The sequence below is a fragment of the Megalopta genalis genome, chromosome 2, assembly GCF_051020955.1.
Source record: "Megalopta genalis isolate 19385.01 chromosome 2, iyMegGena1_principal, whole genome shotgun sequence".
In the NCBI taxonomy this organism is placed as follows: domain Eukaryota; kingdom Metazoa; phylum Arthropoda; class Insecta; order Hymenoptera; family Halictidae; genus Megalopta; species Megalopta genalis.
The window spans coordinates 16,069,560-16,088,851 of record NC_135014.1 but is presented as its reverse complement, the minus strand read 5'-3'; the positions used below and the strand labels follow the sequence as shown (position 1 = coordinate 16,088,851).

Here is a 19,292-nt window from a genome sequence, read left to right as displayed (position 1 = left end):
CACCCCCCCCCACCCCCCCAATGACTTTGACGATCGACATTATTGGAAGAGCTGTCTTGAAACACGTCTGATTCCACCATCAGTCAAGTCCCGACTGATTGAGCTTTGACATTCAGCCGAGCGAGCACGAAGTGTACACTCTCCCCCCACGCCCCCCCCCCCCAATGACTTTGACGATCGACATTATTGGAAGAGCTGTCTTGAAACACGTCTGATTCCACCATCAGTCAAGTCCCGACTGATTGAGCTTTGACATTCAGCCGAGCGAGCACGAAGGGTACACTCTCCCCCCACGCCCCCCCCCCAATGACTTTGACGATCGACATTATTGGAAGAGCTGTCTTGAAACACGTCTGATTCCACCATCAGTCAAGTCCCGACTGATTGAGCTTTGACATTCAGCCGAGCGAGCACGAACGGTACACCCCCCCCCACCCCCCCCCCCAATGACTTTGACGATCGACATTATTGGAAGAGCTGTCTTGAAACACGTCTGATTCCACCATCAGTCAAGTCCCGACTGATTGAGCTTTGACATTCAGCCGAGCGAGCACGAAGGGTACACTCTCCCCCCACGCCCCCCCCCAATGACTTTGACGATCGACATTATTGGAAGAGCTGTCTTGAAACACGTCTGATTCCACCATCAGTCAAGTCCCGACTGATTGAGCTTTGACATTCAGCCGAGCGAGCACGAAGGGTACACTCTCCCCCCACGCCCCCCCCCAATGACTTTGACGATCGACATTATTGGAAGAGCTGTCTTGAAACACGTCTGATTCCACCATCAGTCAAGTCCCGACTGATTGAGCTTTGACATTCAGCCGAGCGAGCACGAAGGGTACACTCTCCCCCCACGCCCCCCCCCCCAATGACTTTGACGATCGACATTATTGGAAGAGCTGTCTTGAAACACGTCTGATTCCACCATCAGTCAAGTCCCGACTGATTGAGCTTTGACATTCAGCCGAGCGAGCACGAAGGGTACACTCTCCCCCCACGCCCCCCCCCCCCCAATGACTTTGACGATCGACATTATTGGAAGAGCTGTCTTGAAACACGTCTGATTCCACCATCAGTCAAGTCCCGACTGATTGAGCTTTGACATTCAGCCGAGCGAGCACGAACGGTACACCCCCCCCCCCACCCCCCCCCCCCAATGACTTTGACGATCGACATTATTGGAAGAGCTGTCTTGAAACACGTCTGATTCCACCATCAGTCAAGTCCCGACTGATTGAGCTTTGACATTCAGCCGAGCGAGCACGAAGGGTACACTCTCCCCCCACGCCCCCCCCCAATGACTTTGACGATCGACATTATTGGAAGAGCTGTCTTGAAACACGTCTGATTCCACCATCAGTCAAGTCCCGACTGATTGAGCTTTGACATTCAGCCGAGCGAGCACGAAGGGTACACTCTCCCCCCACGCCCCCCCCCAATGACTTTGACGATCGACATTATTGGAAGAGCTGTCTTGAAACACGTCTGATTCCACCATCAGTCAAGTCCCGACTGATTGAGCTTTGACATTCAGCCGAGCGAGCACGAAGGGTACACTCTCCCCCCACGCCCCCCCCCCCCAATGACTTTGACGATCGACATTATTGGAAGAGCTGTCTTGAAACACGTCTGATTCCACCATCAGTCAAGTCCCGACTGATTGAGCTTTGACATTCAGCCGAGCGAGCACGAAGGGTACACTCTCCCCCCACGCCCCCCCCCCCAATGACTTTGACGATCGACATTATTGGAAGAGCTGTCTTGAAACACGTCTGATTCCACCATCAGTCAAGTCCCGACTGATTGAGCTTTGACATTCAGCCGAGCGAGCACGAACGGTACACCCCCCCCCCCCACCCCCCCCCCAATGACTTTGACGATCGACATTATTGGAAGAGCTGTCTTGAAACACGTCTGATTCCACCATCAGTCAAGTCCCGACTGATTGAGCTTTGACATTCAGCCGAGCGAGCACGAAGGGTACACTCTCCCCCCACGCCCCCCCCCAATGACTTTGACGATCGACATTATTGGAAGAGCTGTCTTGAAACACGTCTGATTCCACCATCAGTCAAGTCCCGACTGATTGAGTTTTGACATTCAGCCGAGCGAGCACGAAGGGTACACCCCCCCCCCCCCCCAATGACTTTGACGATCGACATTATTGGAAGAGCTGTCTTGAAACACGTCTGATTCCACCATCAGTCAAGTCCCGACTGATTGAGTTTTGACATTCAGCCGAGCGAGCACGAAGGGTACACCCCCCCCCCCCCAATGACTTTGACGATCGACATTGTTGGAAGAGCTGTCTTGAAACACGTCTGATTCCACCATTAGTCAAGTCCCGACTGATTGAGCTTTGACTTTGAGCCGAGCGAGCACGATGGGCACCCCCCCCCCCCCCAATGACTTTGACGATCGACGATCGCGCGATCGACGGCGATCGATAATATCGATTACTGCGATTATTTTCAATTATTTAATATTCGCGATAATTTGTTTTGCACTAATGCTATCCGGTGCCCGATAAATTATTTCATCGCTTAAATTGCTTATGAAAAGTACCAACGAGGTGTAATTAACAAGAGACTTACACAAATCGATCGATGAGTTATTAAATCAAATTTCCTTCGTTAATAAATTTACTATTTCTCGCTTCTTAATATTTGCAACAATTCTATTTGTTAGAAGTATGGTCAAGCACTCCACCGGCTATTTTGCCATTTAATTTGTTAGTGAAAATAATCGGTAGAATCAGACACATGGAGTAATTTTTCGAGCACGAATGTTTCGAGCTTCGTTAATAAATTGATTGCGTTTCGATGTTTAATATTTATGAGAACTCTTCTTGCCGATGATTTTATTAAATATTCTCGTGGCTATTTCGTCATATCGTTTCGTAAAGGATGTAATTAATAATGTCGAACATACAAAGTGATTTTTAAAGAACGAATTTATTGAAGAATCGTTACATCGAAAATATTCTGTCGATACATTTATTATTTCTAGCTGTTTAATAAGAATTATAAGAATTTCTTTCGCTAATGAAACCTTCTGGTACTCTCTTGTCTATCTTACTGTCTAATGTTTAAACAGAATCAACTACTAAGCAACTCGAGATAAAGATAAACTATCGAAGCATAAATATTAGGTCCGCGAAAAATCATTCTTTTCCATACTTTGATAGAATTTTAACAATTGAATCAGAAACTGTTTTCAAGATTTATTGCAAAAGTTTCCCGTTAAACGGCACACCACGGGTGCGCAAAAAACGGCCGGCCAGCAATTTTTGAGATATTCGCATTCCTAGTGATCTGTCGAGGGGCCTTCCCGAACAATAATACATCCAGTGTACACAGAATATCCTATCAGGAATGTGTACACACGTTTCACACACATTTGCCCACGCCGGGAAGACAAATACCGGCGGTGGAGTGTCGAAAGAAGGAATCGTCTGCGGTAGAGCCGATAAATATCGCGTTAGAAAAAGGTCCTCGAGTGCGCGGGGGAAACGTGTGTTCGCGGGGGATATATCGGAGCCTGCGGATAATTAGATGAGCAGAACACCGCTGTGGAAATCTGGATAAAATGTTGACGAAACTTCGATCGCCGCGGCGCCGGGTACAAAGCAAACAGTTCAAGCGATAAATGAGTGGGAAAAAGGAGCAACCAGCCGAAGGCTGGTCTGGCTGCATAGACGAGGATGAGACCGAGACCGAGAACGTGAACGAGAACGAGAACGACGACGACGAGTGACCGACATGCCGGCGAGTACGTAAACTTTGTTTCTGACAAAAAGCCGGGTTTATATAGGATGGAACAACAACAGGGGGAGAGAAAAAGTATTCAGCGGGAACGCGCGTCGCGACGACCGCCCGTCGAGAACGACGACCGCTGTCGCCGCCACAGGCATCGCTACCAACCATGACAACGACCATATTTTTCAAAGTGTCCCGCCTCGTATCCGGGGGATACCTTCGCGAGCAACCGACTACCTACGCGCAGCTCCCGGTGTATATTGCGACGGTGATAAAGGAGACCTATCCGTTTTTGCCAAAGGAGCCTGGAAATAAGCTTTTTCGAACGGTATTTCCCCGACCGTTACTTTTCCCGCGTTCCCTCCCGGCCCCTCTCTTTGTTTCGCTTTTCCTTTCATTGCGTCGCGTCCTATTCATCGCATCGCTTTCTTTTTTCCATCACCGATAACACGAACGTGTTGAGATTTAAGGCGAGAACGATGCACCGAGCAGAAAGAAGAACCGATCGAACCGATGTTTTGACCGTTTAATTGCGCCACTGGCCGCAAGAGATATCATCCCTGTCCGTGAGTTACGGTTTCTCGATCTTACAAGGGGTGCGTCAGACATGGCTCACATCGGTTTTAACGAAATTTGGCGGGCTGGTATTCCTATAACAAGCGTAGCTATAATTGTTTGGCAAGTATAACCTGCAGAAGGATGCATTCGATGTGAAAATACGCGAATAAGACCAGCAACATTTTGTAGACATTAGAAGAGTTTTATAAAATGATTACACTACTTTAAAATAATTTAAGTTATCAAACGAAACAACTTATTTTTATTTGATTTCCATTTCTTACAATCGTTTTGGAATATCTTTATGCTGTATAAAAATTCGCAGCCTAAACTGAAAAATAAGTGCGATGCGACGCATATTCCTATTTATATTTTGTGTTCTACTTCTATCCTAAGATAGAATCCCAAGTACCCAGCATAGTCACAATTCCTTTATCTTTCGAAAATAGACAATACGTACAGTGGCCCATAAAAGTGTTCGTACACCTTCTAAAACGCAATAGCTATATAATAATACAATAATTTATAATACTATATAATAATGCTATACTATATAATACTATATAATAATTTATAATACTATACAATAATACAATAATACAATAATTTCCTATAAACAGCGGGCAACGCTATCCCGAACGGGTGAAATGTTAAACAGTGAATCACGAAGAAGTCGCGAATGAAACCCATGAATTTTCATCGCATGCCGACGTTCGCTCGCCGATTTGCAGATTGGTTGATTAGGCAGATAAATTTCTGCAGCGGCCGACGCGACTTGTCGGGAAGATTCAGTCCCGACGATAAACAAAGAATCCGCCGTAGAGCGCAGCTCGCGAGGGGTTTCATTGAGCAAGCATATGTATATTTATTAAAGTGTGCAATCGTGTATGCGCATAGCTAACAATATGCCTGGACTTTGGGAGGATTCTTCATCTTTCTACAAATGGGAAGAGACTGTGTGTCGAAACGATAAGGGTCCCGCTATATTAAAAGCAATTTTAGATGCGCCCGTCGAGAACCGTCTCCAATAGAGACTTGATCCTTTACGAGAGGGGGCGGGAGGGCAAGCACCGCATAAACTTTTTAATCATATTTTTATGAATCTAATTTTTCTTTAGCACATCGTTCGCTCGCCGGTTGTACTTGACCTTTATAGTATTCGAAAATATACAGCTGGTTTATGTGCGTTTCGTCGGGGCGCGATCTCTCCGCGAAGTTTTACTCGGGACTCTCGAAAGGTACGTCATTTCAGCGCGTTTGTCCTCGCGCAGGAACACCCTTTTACGATTCCACGGAACCCTGTGAATCACCCCCCGGGAATTCAGGTTTTATAGACCTTTTGCTACACAAGCGAAGCCGCTTGGACCAGAAAATTACGTGCCGCTCTGTGTGTTTCGACATTCAAATGGAATCTTTAGCGAGAACGATTCGGCACCCGTCGCAGATGCCCGCATAACCGGCGGCTCCGGTCACTATCAGTTCTTTGATATCTCTCTATTCATGGGAGTAATCGTTTCCGAACTTCGTACGCTGCGATGCCGCGGTTACCTCGTTTTATAGCGCCGCTCCAAAGAAATGCAAAACTTCCGGGGCTGCTCGAGTTTGCGGAACAACCGATTCGTTTTATACGCTACTCCACGAAATTAATTAAACGTTTGTGCTCGTTTTAGAGGCGGAAAATCTGTGCTTCCGCGCCCTTGGACTCAATTTTTTTTCTTTAATGACTCCTTTTTTTTATTACAACACAGAATGGGGAACTGAAGCCACGGCTCTTCGAATTCTGCAAATTCAAATTACTCCACGGAATTTAACAAATCTTTTTCCAAATTCGTTTCGATCCGATCTTAAAGAGGGATGTCTCCTCTTTACAATTACATCTCAAAAGTTAATCTACGATTTTGTGTCACGATTTTACAGTACTTTGATCGGGATCTTTGCCATTGACATTCATTTACTAAATAAAATCGTATGGGAGAATTTATGTGCAGAGGCTGTTACTCGGAGATGCTGTTCATGCATCCAAAAAATTACTAAATGTCGTACAATATATACATTTTTAAGACAATTGTCTAGGAAAGACATCGATTAGTTTTTAACATTATTTTTACCAATATTATAGAATTCATCGAATTAACCCTTTGTGCTCTAAGCTGTTTTATTTCTGAATTCAAGATAGTTTCCCGGATCTACAATATTTCCATTTTATATGATTTAGACCATTTTATGCATATGAAATTCAGTCTTGTTTTAGCAGCTTTTTGAATATAAATAAATTTGATAATGTAAGAGTGATTTTAAAACGCGATATAACAATTTTTAGCGGTGCCGTAGAATCGCCACTCGAGTGTAAAGGGTTAATTTTGTGATGACTACAGTGAAAGCCGTGAAATGATTACACAGAAAATCTGATTTTCCCTGTTGCTGAAAAAGACATACGTCTGATTCGAATCGTGTGACACCGATTCATCGAAAATCGGGGAACCCTAATTGATCTGTTGCATGGTATGTTGCAGGGCGGTGGTGACAGCAGTGTCCTGGCATCCTCAAGGCACCTATCTGGCATCGGTGGACCGAGCAAAAACGGTGACGGTGTGGGGCGATCATGTTTGATAGGACCAGTGATCCCGAAACGGACGATTGTTTCACGCACGGAGGTCAACGCGTTCTTTTGTGCCGGGGTGGACGTTTACCGAACCGAGTAAAATAAAATAGAAGCACGAGCACGTGCGGTGGTCCGCGTGGTATCGGAGCCACAAAGGACATACAGCGTCGCAGGATAATGAAAATCAGCGAGTTCGGGGTGTGCCAGTTCGCGAAAGACACCGTTTCGAGGATTTCAAACAACAGTGGGTTCTGTTGTACGTAAAACTGCACAGATTGTTACCTCCCCCCTCGAACGCTGTCAAGATTTCTTTCCACCCCTGCCACGGGGAATTCGACAACAACCTGTTGTAGTTACTCTTTTATTTCTATTTTTTTTCGTTCATTTTTTTTTGAGATTCACTGGACACGTTTGTTCTACTTGTAAGAGACTGTTCGCCGTGTTTCAATCGTCTGTACCGGGAGACTCGATCGTCCCTGTTGCTGGAAAAACACGAAACGTTTTCGGTCCTCCACTTTGTTGGGTTTCGTCAAATGCACCCGTTTCTCTTTTACATATTCCTGTCAATCCTCGCGTACCGTTCGAACGGCCGTTGCAGTTCTAGTCTCGGCGTTAAACTGACTCTCGAGTCGAAATCAAACGCAACGGGGCATTCCGTGTCCGAACTTCGCGCAGAAGTCCACGATCGCGGATATCTGAGAAAACGTTGGTTAACTTTTCGGATGCGGGCGAAGTTTGAATAAACGTTTCCACTTATTCTTTGTCTGGAAATCGTGGAACGTGGGTGAGAATTGTTGAATTTCAAGGCAGCGTCTAAAATACTTGCAACGTTATTAATCGACTAGGAATCGTAAATTAGATCGAATTTGAACGTTGCTGGTCCAAATTGAGCCGCGCTCTCCCGTACAGCTGGGAATTCGCTTCGATATACTCCTCAAAGCTGCTACTAAAATTTGGTCGATCTCCCACAGCTCGTTTCCATGAAATTTTCTCTTAAAGAATTACGGAAACACTGTGATTTTCATTTGTAATGGGCCAGATGTGGAAACTAAAAATAACGTGTTTTGTGCAGAAGTTTGTAGAATTTCATGCTGCGAACTTAGAGTGCTCGGATACGGGATGCTCTAACGTACGGGAAGCATTACTAGGTTGTAATACATGCAACTTGTTAATACTAGACTAATTCTTATATTTGTACGATGAAAAGCATAGATAAAAATTAAGGTTTCAGGATCGAACGAATCCGATCAGTGCAAGAGGGATCAAACGCATTTGTACTCGTTGTTCGAAGTTATTCTTCCTCTACAGTTCGGTTGTACGTTCGCAACGGATGACAGGCCGCGCACAATATTTCTCCGGATTTTTCTCGTAGACCGAGTCCCGAGGCCGCTATTTGCTTTCGAAAATGATCATATGTAGCAACCGCGATGTCGAGTCTACTCGCTCGCCGTAAGTCTGATATGCATAGGAAGCGGATGTACCTAATCGTTAAGCGACGAACCACAATAAACATAATAGCGATACCAAGTGAATTGCGTTGTAACGAGATTTCTTAGGTTTAGCGTACCGATATCGAGCGACGTGCCACATTGTGCCGAACGTTGTATTCGCTGCACGGTGACGTACACAACAATCGGTCGCTCAGTATGGACTGTTTCATGTTAAGCAATCATCAGTGTTCGTCACACTGCCAGTGTTTGTTAACAACACCGAGCGAACCGGTTCCTACAAAGTTTCGAGCTCCTCCCTACAATTTACCATTCGAGGAAACCTGGATGAAAATACCCTTTCAAAGAAATCAAATTCGTAAATGCCCGTTAAAAATGTGAATCAGACTGAACGGTTCCAATAAAACTGTTTGTCCTATCTGCGTTACATGTCGAAGCACTGGAGGAAGTCTCCACGCGTCCTTGCTCCCTCTCAAACGCGACTGCAGTTCAAGGGAATTTGACTTTCCCTCGTACTTTCTTTCAGTTTCATCAAGAGTCATAAACTCGGTACTCGGCACAGTTAGCCGGATGAACGGTGCAAACAATCGGAGCACTCGGACAAGCGCAAAAACACACGTTCAACTTTCTTTCAAGATCCACGGAGCTCTCGCTGCTTCGATTTCAATCGCGACTCCGTTACATTGCGAAATTAATTTTTTCTTATTGCAATGTTGAGCATCGGGCGACTCGAAATTATTCAAAGACTTTAGCAGGATACAATGGATGGAAAGTTGGTGACATGTATTTATAGAACATGCCAAAAATTCAAACGTCTCGAAGAATAGCAGAAAATGTATTCGATCACTTTTCGAAGCTCCTGTGAGCACAAAATTTTAGGCATTCGTGAATATGTTTAACACAGACCCTACCATTGCCGATCAGATGACCGATTTCTGATGCATTTTATTTCATAATTATTGAAGTCATAGAGCTGTTTCCATTAAAAATAGTTGAATATATTTTTCTCTACTCAGGCATACTATTATAAAACGACTGTTACAACTATTATAGAAATTGTGAAATATTTGAATAAATTCTATCTTGTAATTTTTACGAAGCAATTTTTGTCAGTCGCTTGAACGCGTAAAGTCCGTAGTTCGATCCCTAATCCTGCGATCAGCATCACCATGGTAAAAAGTTACGAAATTACGCTCTGACAAACAAACAGAATATTTACCAGCAAAAGATTTTGTCCAGTTTTCCCGTTCGTTTTCGAGAATCGAATCTCCGGATCCTTGTTATGAGATTGAAACTTTGTACGCATCGTTTCCCCGTGTTCATCGTCGTATTCGAACGATGGTATGTACACTGTGTTCCGCGGCTTACGTTGAACATTGTAATAGAATACTCTTTCTTGAACCGTACCTTTTGCGTAACGAAAGTATTTCCGCTTAACTAGCTTACGTATCTCGACCTGAAACAGTTCGCCACCACCGTACAGCACAATAATAACGAGCGACTGTTAATCTCTCGGCGTCTAGAGATAAGACCGAAGGGTTCTAAAACGTAATAACACGTACGTGGATTCGTGGCAGCGCGATTGCCAATGAAGAAACAAACAGAAAATAATAGAGCAAACGCGAAATGCCAATTTATATAGCTTTTCATATTTTTGATACGTACTTTTGTTAATTTGGATACTTTGCACGCATTCACGATACTGGTATTAATACGTATAGTGCATTGTGACTGTCGACGACGGATTTCCCTCGGTTTTGGTCGATTCGCTTTGCTCGCGTACGAGCAAACTGTCGAACTTTCGTTCCGCGAAGTTCGTTGATCGTTCACTGGAAACTATATGGAGAAGGAAGTAATCCGTTGATGTGTAATTCTCAGTTCTAATCTGCATGTGGTAATGGTGTACTTGTGTACAGAATCGTCGTAATTAACATTTGTTTATCGTAGAGAGAAACGATAACGCCGCAAAGAATGATATTGTTAATGTATAAGTCTTTTGTAAAGTTGTACGCGTTGCACTCGAAGACAGGATTTAAATCGATATAGTTTCAAATCGATGCGAATCTCATCGGTTCTCGTCGGTGACCATTCGCTAGCGACAATTTTTTCTACGGCGTGTCTAACGTTTCCATGAACTAGTATCGACGCGATCTCAGGAAATGATGCAACCGTACAATTTCTAGTAATATTCGTTGGGTTTACTTTTATTTCGTTGGTGTACGTCGTCGTTCTCCGCGCAAGAAACCAATAAGATTATTGTTTGCGCCCGGTTTACGTAATTACTTTGCCATTGTGCACGTGGCACAATTATAATCTTGCATTCTTATTGTATCCTTAATATTCATTTCAGCAGAAACGTTGTATACACTGTTCGCACATGTAAATATGTATTAAACGTTTCCTTCTTGTATTTTTTAAAGCGCCGTGTGCTCTTTTAATTAATCATTCTCCCGTCAAACCGAATCGCAGGCCGCCTTCAATCGTATTGCATACGCCAGGTAACGTTTCACGCGGAAGTAATTAAAAACAGAAAACGATGTCACCACGAGGCTCGCCGAAGTGGCCGAATTATCTCGATGAGCTTCTAATGGACACGCCTCCCGTCGTATTTTTCGCGAACGCGTTTTTAATCTGGCACGCGGTTTCGTGTGCAGGCACGTCGAAAGTTTCGCTCGAAATTCCCATGATCCAATTATTTAGCAAGCCTTTGGTTTAATGGAAATACGAGACACGTAGGAACCTAGAAACATTCTATGCGTGTTTCTCATTTTTACGAAATCCTTTTTCAACCTGGCATTGTGCCGGGGCAGGTAAAAAGTTTCTTTGTTGCGGCCGAAGGACACGCTTCCACAGAACAGGTTGTTATTCGAAGATTTTTCTGGGCAACTTGCAAAGATCTGAGAACGCCGCAACCGTCTCTCTTAAAAATCCCGAATACACCATCCCCGTTCCGAGAATGTCTCGATTCACCATGAAGCGAAAGGCTGTTTCATAGTAAAGAAACAAACCAGGCTGTACTTTATCTTTTGTTCCCCCTTTCCGCGGGTTTTCAAAGCAAACAACAAACATTCTAAATAAGTCATCCTCTAAAATCGACATTTCCCTCTGCCCGTTTCCTGCTTGGCGAATATTCTTTACAACCATGAACGTTTCAAGACATGTTCGTGCTGCGCTGTACAGCATCAACCTTGCAGATGAAAAACTCGCCATAGAAATACATTTGTTGAAGCACGACACCGAGTCATCGTTAAATTAGATTTGTTAAACAAAATACAACCAATACTGATTCTATCCATTTCTGTTTTTAGGTACGTTCCAGAGAAAAAAAAGTGTAACAAAAATATCATGTATTAAAATACCATTATTGTTTACACACTCAATGTCACGTTATACTCTCGAAAGCGTGACATATTTCTTCATTAAATATGTGTTGCGTAAAAAGCTGAAAGGAAACTTTTTCGATTGTACTGCACCAAATATATCTAAAAAATGACCGTTTATGAAAATAATTGCCGTCAAAAAATTTCAATTAAATCTTTTTTTTTAACCGTGCTAAATCGAATGAAATAGTATAGGAAGGAAATTAAATTTATTTTCCTAGATCGTGTTAAATCGAAACCGTGTACGAAAATACCGTGCGAAAACAGAATTGAGTGTAAATACAGTTAATTCTACTAATTGACGCTCAGATTGTGCATAAAAATGGACAATTTTGTTCGAGCCTTGCGGCTCGTTTTTATAGTTATGGACAATCGGTAACTATAAAAAGGAGCCGCAAGACTCGAATAATCGTGTACAATCTGAGCGTCAATTAGGGTGAATTTACTGTAGTTCGACAATCGAGTAAATAATCGAGTGTTTAAATCCGGTCAACTTGCTGCGATCGTGAAGCCATAGCTCAAAATCGCTCTCGCTAACCTAATAATCGTGTCGCCACAAGATTTAGTCGAACTCGTATTGATTAACGGCGCACAATTGACCGATTGTTTGCCGTTTCCGTAATTTTGCCGATAAAAACCTATTCACAGCGACACGTAGAACCGACGCGAATCCATTAAACAATCTACATTGGAATGGAGCGCATCAATGGACCGTTCGCAACTATCACAATAACGATCTGACGATTACATACGACATATGAAAACATATTCAGTCGGACCCCGTTGTTTGGCTCGCTATTAACAACGCCGGCTCTGTACGCTCAACAATCGGCACCTCCCCGTCATTCGGCATCTGATTGCTAGTTGACACACAACACAACAGTTTTATTTGTAGGAAAAATCAATTCCGTACGGTTGACGTTGCGATTTCTACCGTTCGCAGCTACCAAACAAGACGCCTTGTTAACTGTTGCGTCTGCTGCGCCAGCTTGCGCATTTGCACATGTACGTTCAAGTATTTAACTTCGATACTAACACCTTCTCGACGGTGCCGTGGCGCTGATTACCTCTACTTACATTAATGCGCAAGGTAAAGAACCCTTGGAGAGGATGCTTCCTCGAACTCGAACACTCGCGTACCTTCTTCGGTTCTTTCAGCGATATCGGAACCCGTCAAAATGAAATTATTCTACGGGCGACGGTTGCCAGTGTAGCCATACTTTACGGGATTGTACACGGTCGTTAACATTCTTGTTTAAATACGGCGATGCATTTAAATCGATCTGAACGATAAAAGCTGGAATAAGTACTCGGCGTGTATTTGTTTTAGAGGGAATCGTTCGTATATTGCTGATGGAAATATTGTACGAAGTTGAAGCAGCATGTCACGTATTTTTTTTTTTACACAGTTTCACAGACCATAATCAAGAACCAAGTTTCACATCTGTTTTTTAAGCTGGTTTTAAACAATTTTAGGGAGGTCGCAGCCTCTGAAGATTAACGCGGGATCGTTAAGCTATTAGATCACACTCGGTGAAATCGTTAAACGAGTTAGTTAAAATTGAGGGTTGAAAATAATTATTATATGTGTCTATTCTGGCTTATATCGGTTTCTGTATAGGTCCTATATAACTGATATAACTGGGCCCGAATTCGTAGTACAACCGAGAAGGGGATGATTCTACGTGAAAAAGTAAGAAAAAAATTTGCTATAATTCTTTTATGCGAGATACAGTTTTCGAGAAAATCGACTTTAAAGTTTGTTCATTTTTGCAAAGATGTCATCTATTCTTTTACCGTAGTTGCCTCCGACCGAGATAGTGTTTGCAAATTGTAAGTTGCGATCTAATGTCCGTTTTTCAGAAGGTGCAGTCATTTCGGCAGAGGGGTAAGGGCAAATTTTTTTTAATTTTTTCACATAGAATCATCCCCTGCTCGCTTGTACTATAAATTTCGGCCCACTCTGTATAACTGTTAAAAACTATCTCGTGACCGTAGCATTACTTCTTGTAAGTGATACAAATTTATATAAAGGTATCCATACTTTAAATAAATAAAGTAAATACAATTGTATTTATTACGTATAGCAGAACTATATGTATAACTGGACCTCAGAACCAAAAATTAACAATTATTAACACACTTCGTGCGAGTAAAAATCAGTGAAGATATTTCAGCAGGGGAAAGTCAATGAAGTTTGACAAAATCACTAGTTAAAGAACCTTTAATATTTTCGAAACTATTAATAAGATTTCGATAACAAGTATAAAACGAGGATTTTAAGGATTTTATTCCTTCAAATTACAAAAGTTAGAGAGACAGTAATCAGTTATAAGATATATGTATATCAGTTATAAGATGTTCTTCGTAACTGTTTCAGTCGTAACAGTTTGGAACAGTTATTTTCGGACCCTTTTCAATCTCTGGCTAAAACTTTACCGTAGAACGAACCTGCCACTCGTAAGTGAGAAACTCAATCAAATGTTTAGAATTCGTGTGAAACCCTGAAACGAGATCTTCTCGAAGTGACTAATAAAGTCTCCGTTTGACTTTCGACGGCATCCACGGTAGCTGTAAGTCAGTGATGCAATTGGGGCGCTGGCACGCACCTCGACATCTCGTTTTGTTAACCCCTATGCAAGGTGTACTCGCGACAAATGCGTCGCATTCTTCTTGTCCACACGACCGAAATTGAACCGTTGCTTGTTCCCGGCATCGATATTCGCGCGCCGCTGTGAAATTGTATCACCCGGTCCCTGTATTATACAATTCAGTTGGAGAGCAAACCTCGGCGCACACGCAAAACACACGGGCACGCTGTTGCTTCCTTTTTCTGCAACGCGCACACGCTTATAGTATATCGGCGCGGGAGACATAATAAGTCTGCACATGGAGTGTTGGCTCTTCGCGAGCCGTATACGCGCATGTATCCAGAATCGCCCGCCCCCGCTCCTCGCGGCGACTACATATAGCGTGGCGTGTATCTGACAGTACCTAATGTGCTTTCAAAAGCGCTCATTAGTCACTGAAATGCGGTCGCGAAGTGACAACTCGCACGTGGAATATTATACGGTCGAAGAACTTCCGCTATGCCGTATCGCGCGAGCGTTGCACATCCTCTTTGCGCATGCACCGTCCGCGTCTCTCTGTTTCTAACTTTCGCATTATACGCCCTTTGTCCGCGATTCGACAGTTTCGACAGTTTCGCAATGGAACGTGAGAATGCGGCGAAGCGGCCAGGGAACCCGCTTGCAAACGACGTTAAAGTTCGATCGAACGGCCGCATCTGGGCCACCGAAATTTTTCTCTTTCGCGCACGTCGCACCCGAGCATCCTGCACAGGCCACCGGTACACGTGTGCGCCTTGTCCCACCCCCTACCACGCGATCCCGCCAGCCCCGATAATACACACCCGCGCCAACCCCCGCGGTTTGCCGGCTAAACATTGTAATCAATTACAACGCCTTGGAAAAACACGATGCACCGCCGACACGGAATTTCCCCGAAACCAGCGAATTCCTCTTCGGACCGAGCGTCACTTCGACCCTCTTTAGCAGACTTTCAGAAAATTCTGGTCGAACTTTTCAAACAAGATCCGCTGTTAGGTAATTCAGCCCTTTCTTGTGTTACTGCACGATATTATTACGGCACTTTATAAATGTCCGTGTATTTTTCGAAATTTCTTCTTCTTTAAAAATCCTTTTGTGCTGAAGTATGCACTACAAGCATTCACGATGATACTCTCCACTTAAAGAGACCGTATTATTACGACCCTTTTTTAGAAACGTCCATGTATTTTCCGAAATTTCTTCTTATGCCTTTTAAGAATCCTTTCGTGCTGAAGTGTGCACTAAAGCAGCCAGAACGATAGGTACTTTTCATTTAAGGAGAACAAAAGAATGAAAACTAATTTCATCTCTTGCCTTTGACATTGCGTGAGTTTAAAATAGGGTACGTGCAGTGAATTTAATATTAAACCTGGTCGTAATGAACAGTTTCAAATTTTTTATTATGAATTTATTTTAAAAAATGTCGTTATTTATTTTATAAAAGTCGTCGAAAATAATTGAACAAATTTCCTAATCGTACCATACTCTATAATAAAAATTACGAAATGCGTCAAAATAAATCCAGTCTCCTCGGACTTGTTAAGAATTTATATCTCTTGCGACTTTGAGGGAGTTGATTTTTCTAACAATCGATTTAAACTATCAACTATTTAATTGTGTCAAACCCAGTGAGAGAATTAATATTGTTCTCGAAGAAGCAGGTTTCAAATACGTAAAAGAAGCGATTATTTCGGGATTGTTCAGTAAATGATTTCGGATTTACCACTTTGAACGCAAGAATGAACCACCGGCGTTTCTGCTCTACAATTTAAATAGTGCGTCAGAGGAAGGGAAAGAAAAAGAAACGCAGAAGAGGAATGCAAAAAAGGGCTGCTGCCGAACGTTTGGTTACACAGAATCGCGTACCCAGAAACGTATTGTGACAACCGGATACGTCTCTGCTGTTTTCACAAGTGCGATAAATTGTGTAAATATTATTCGTGCCTCAAGGGTACAAATATTGTTGCACTCTTGCTGCAGACTATCTATTTTTTCGAAATGCCATGGAACTAAAGAGCTCAAGATTTCTTCCGTCGTAATAAAATTGCTGTGGCAAATGAACAATTCCTGGCAAAGCGACCAATTTTAACGAAAAAGATTGGCGATAAGAACGTGGTTATTATTTAAATTGCTATTAATTGCTATTTAAAAAGCTATTAATCACGAAACGTAAAAGGATTTGTCCCAAAATCTGTACGTTTAATGGATTTCAATCTTTGATTACAGTAACGATTATAATTAGCCGAAAATTATTGGCGACGAATAAAGGAATTTATTCTCATTATTCATAAGAGTTATTTTCAATGGGAAATTCTGTTTTGGTCAGTCATGATAATTATTACAAAACAGCGGCTCTTTATATAAAATAAAAATTATCTGCATCATCTGCAAGGCATAGAAACCGAACATAAGTCTTCTCCTTTTTTTAAAGAATTTTAATATGTTCAAAATAATACATCAACATTCTTAACCTAAACGAATTATTCTCGTCGATATAGATTGCGTACAACGAAAATAGAATTTCGGTCACATATAACTATTATTTCTAATTAAAAGCATTTGAATCAATATCATAATTGTTATGCAATGATTTCTCTTATATTAATTATAATAGTTATAGACCATGTTTTTCCTTGTACATATTCCAGATGATTTTCACTTTGTTTATTTTCGATGGTATTATTCTTAGTTTGTGAATTTCCATGCAACTGTACCATGTTCTGTACTAATTCCAAGAACAAAGAAATTCGGCTGTTCTATTAGTAATTGTAATAAATTGTGATAAAATGATGATCTCTTTTACTTTATCCACAATGTTATATATATTTTGTTCATAACATTCAGTCCCTTCAGCTTTGTGTAAAGAAAAACAACTTGGAATGCAAAACGTGCGCACCATCAAAGCATGTTCTTTTAAAGATTTGACGACAACGAATTCGTCGTTGTCGCGATAGTAAATCTGGCAGCTCCGGAATTAATTTGCGTCGGGTCGAACAATTTTCAGTGACCGAAACTAGTCGTCCAGAACTTTTCTCTCTCTACTATTACTGAATGGGTTCGGTTTATGAGGGTAACAGCTGGGACACGTTGATAGTGGCCATTCACTGGCCGTACGCGGTCATCTGCGGATGGTTCTCGACCGGTTGTGCCCAGAACTTAGATTGTTGGGGAATTTAGTGAATCCGGGAGTCGATGAAGCACCCGATGAAGAACTTCGGCAAATGTTGACGAAATCTGCTGTCTTTGGACGGATTCCCGACGTTGTTCAAGATTCTACTTTATTCTAAACTATGTAGACGTATTCCGTTTTCGATCAGGGTTACACCATCGTCGAAGACCGAGGATAAATCTCCGTATAATTCAGGGTGAAAAAGAAGATAACTTCGAAAACGCTGAGGACGATTTCCTCGTAAGGCATTCCTATTTTTCATGAAACATTTATACTCTACTCTTTCACGATTCAAACTTTTCGATAGGTTAGGAATTGCCTTTATCAATTGTTGCTAAAAATCCAAAAGAATTCGAAACAGAAGTTTTTTCGTGGTTGATGTTGCTTCGTGCTCGCTTCTAGATAAATTGCAGCAGTGAATCCTAATTGATGCTCAGAATGTACAGAAAAATGGACACTTTGGGAAAGAGGAGATACGATTATTCGAGCCTTACGCCTCGTTTTTATAGTTATCGATTGTCAAGAACTATAAAGACGAGCCGCAAGCCTCGAATAATCGTATCTTCTCTTCCCAAATTGTCCACAATCTGCGCGTCAATTAGGGAGAATTTACTGTAACACTGAACCTCCCTAACATTATTTGATTTGTAAACGTGACTGAATTTATTTAAACTTTTCGACATTTTTATTATAGCGTGTGCTTAAATTCGATCTTTTCCAATTAAAGAATGTTCATCATTTTAATAACTCTAAAGTAAAAAATGTGAAACCAGTTATTTCGGCCGGCATTAGATCGAATAAATTAGCCCGCGATTCGGATCGCTTTCACGGGAATTCAGGTGGTCTCAGTCACCTGCAGCAAAAGGCAGCGGATGTGCCGGCAAGCTTGGCAGACACGTCAGTCATCAGGCAAGTAGGAGCCTCAGTTTAAGCGTGATATTTGCCTGCTGATGCAGAATCGGCTTCTGCAAGATCGCGGATGCTTTCGTGTTCTGTCGGATGGAAACACAAACTGCTCTGGCCGATATTTTGACAGAGCGCGCCTTTGCATACACAGCGAAAGGATTTTATGGATTTTCCGAAAAAATTTCGCTAGCAAAGTTGCCAACGCTATAGCACCTTGTGCAAAATGTTCTTCCGTTACTGAATTAATTGCTTCTCACGAAGGATAATTTGAAAGAAGATGCAATAATTCGTGCAGTTTTTGCAGCATAATTTGCTTGGAAACGCGCCTACATTTTCTGTTTAAATAAATACTAACTTTATCGAGTATCTAATGAACTTGCTTAATATTTAATCCTTTTTATTTCTAGTTTTTGGAATTTTTTAAAATTTCGTTTACTCATTCCGTTAATACAAATGCTGTTATCTATTGTTCATTTTTACGAAGAAATCGACTATATTTATTTGTCAACAGAAAGATCCTATGATAAAGATGTGTTTGCACTGCGTAACTCATTTTCAAAGAAAAGTGGACTTTAACTGATTGGCTTCTGAACCGTCCATATTAATTTTTGCCAAACGCTGTAATAATTCATGAACAAGTGAGCAATGTGGCACAGTCTCCTGAATTTCAAAATAATTCGTCGAAGAACAGACAAAATGTCGATTTTGTCTTCGCAGCTTTCGAGACATCAAGTTTTTGCACGAAGAAGATTATTCTGATTTAATCGCTGCACGTAAGATAAAAAACTGATATTGGTTTCTTATAAGCAGCACAAAGAATGCTATTCATTTACAATCTTTTACCGAACAATAGACTAAT

The 19,292-nt window shown here is 42.1% G+C and overlaps 1 protein-coding gene across 2 annotated transcripts in view; it reads left to right on the top strand.

Annotated features, from left to right (window-relative positions):
• The window catches only part of LOC117219260 (autophagy-related protein 16-1), a 176,284-nt gene extending 165,496 nt beyond the window's left edge, over positions 1–10,788 (top strand). For both annotated transcript variants that reach the window (XM_076518590.1, XM_033468248.2), the window contains one exon: positions 6,833–10,788. In XM_076518590.1, coding sequence (XP_076374705.1) covers positions 6,833–6,929 — 97 coding nt within the window. In that variant the 3' untranslated portion in view covers positions 6,930–10,788. The remainder of the gene's footprint in view (positions 1–6,832) is intronic.
• The last annotated feature ends 8,504 nt before the right edge of the window (positions 10,789–19,292 follow it).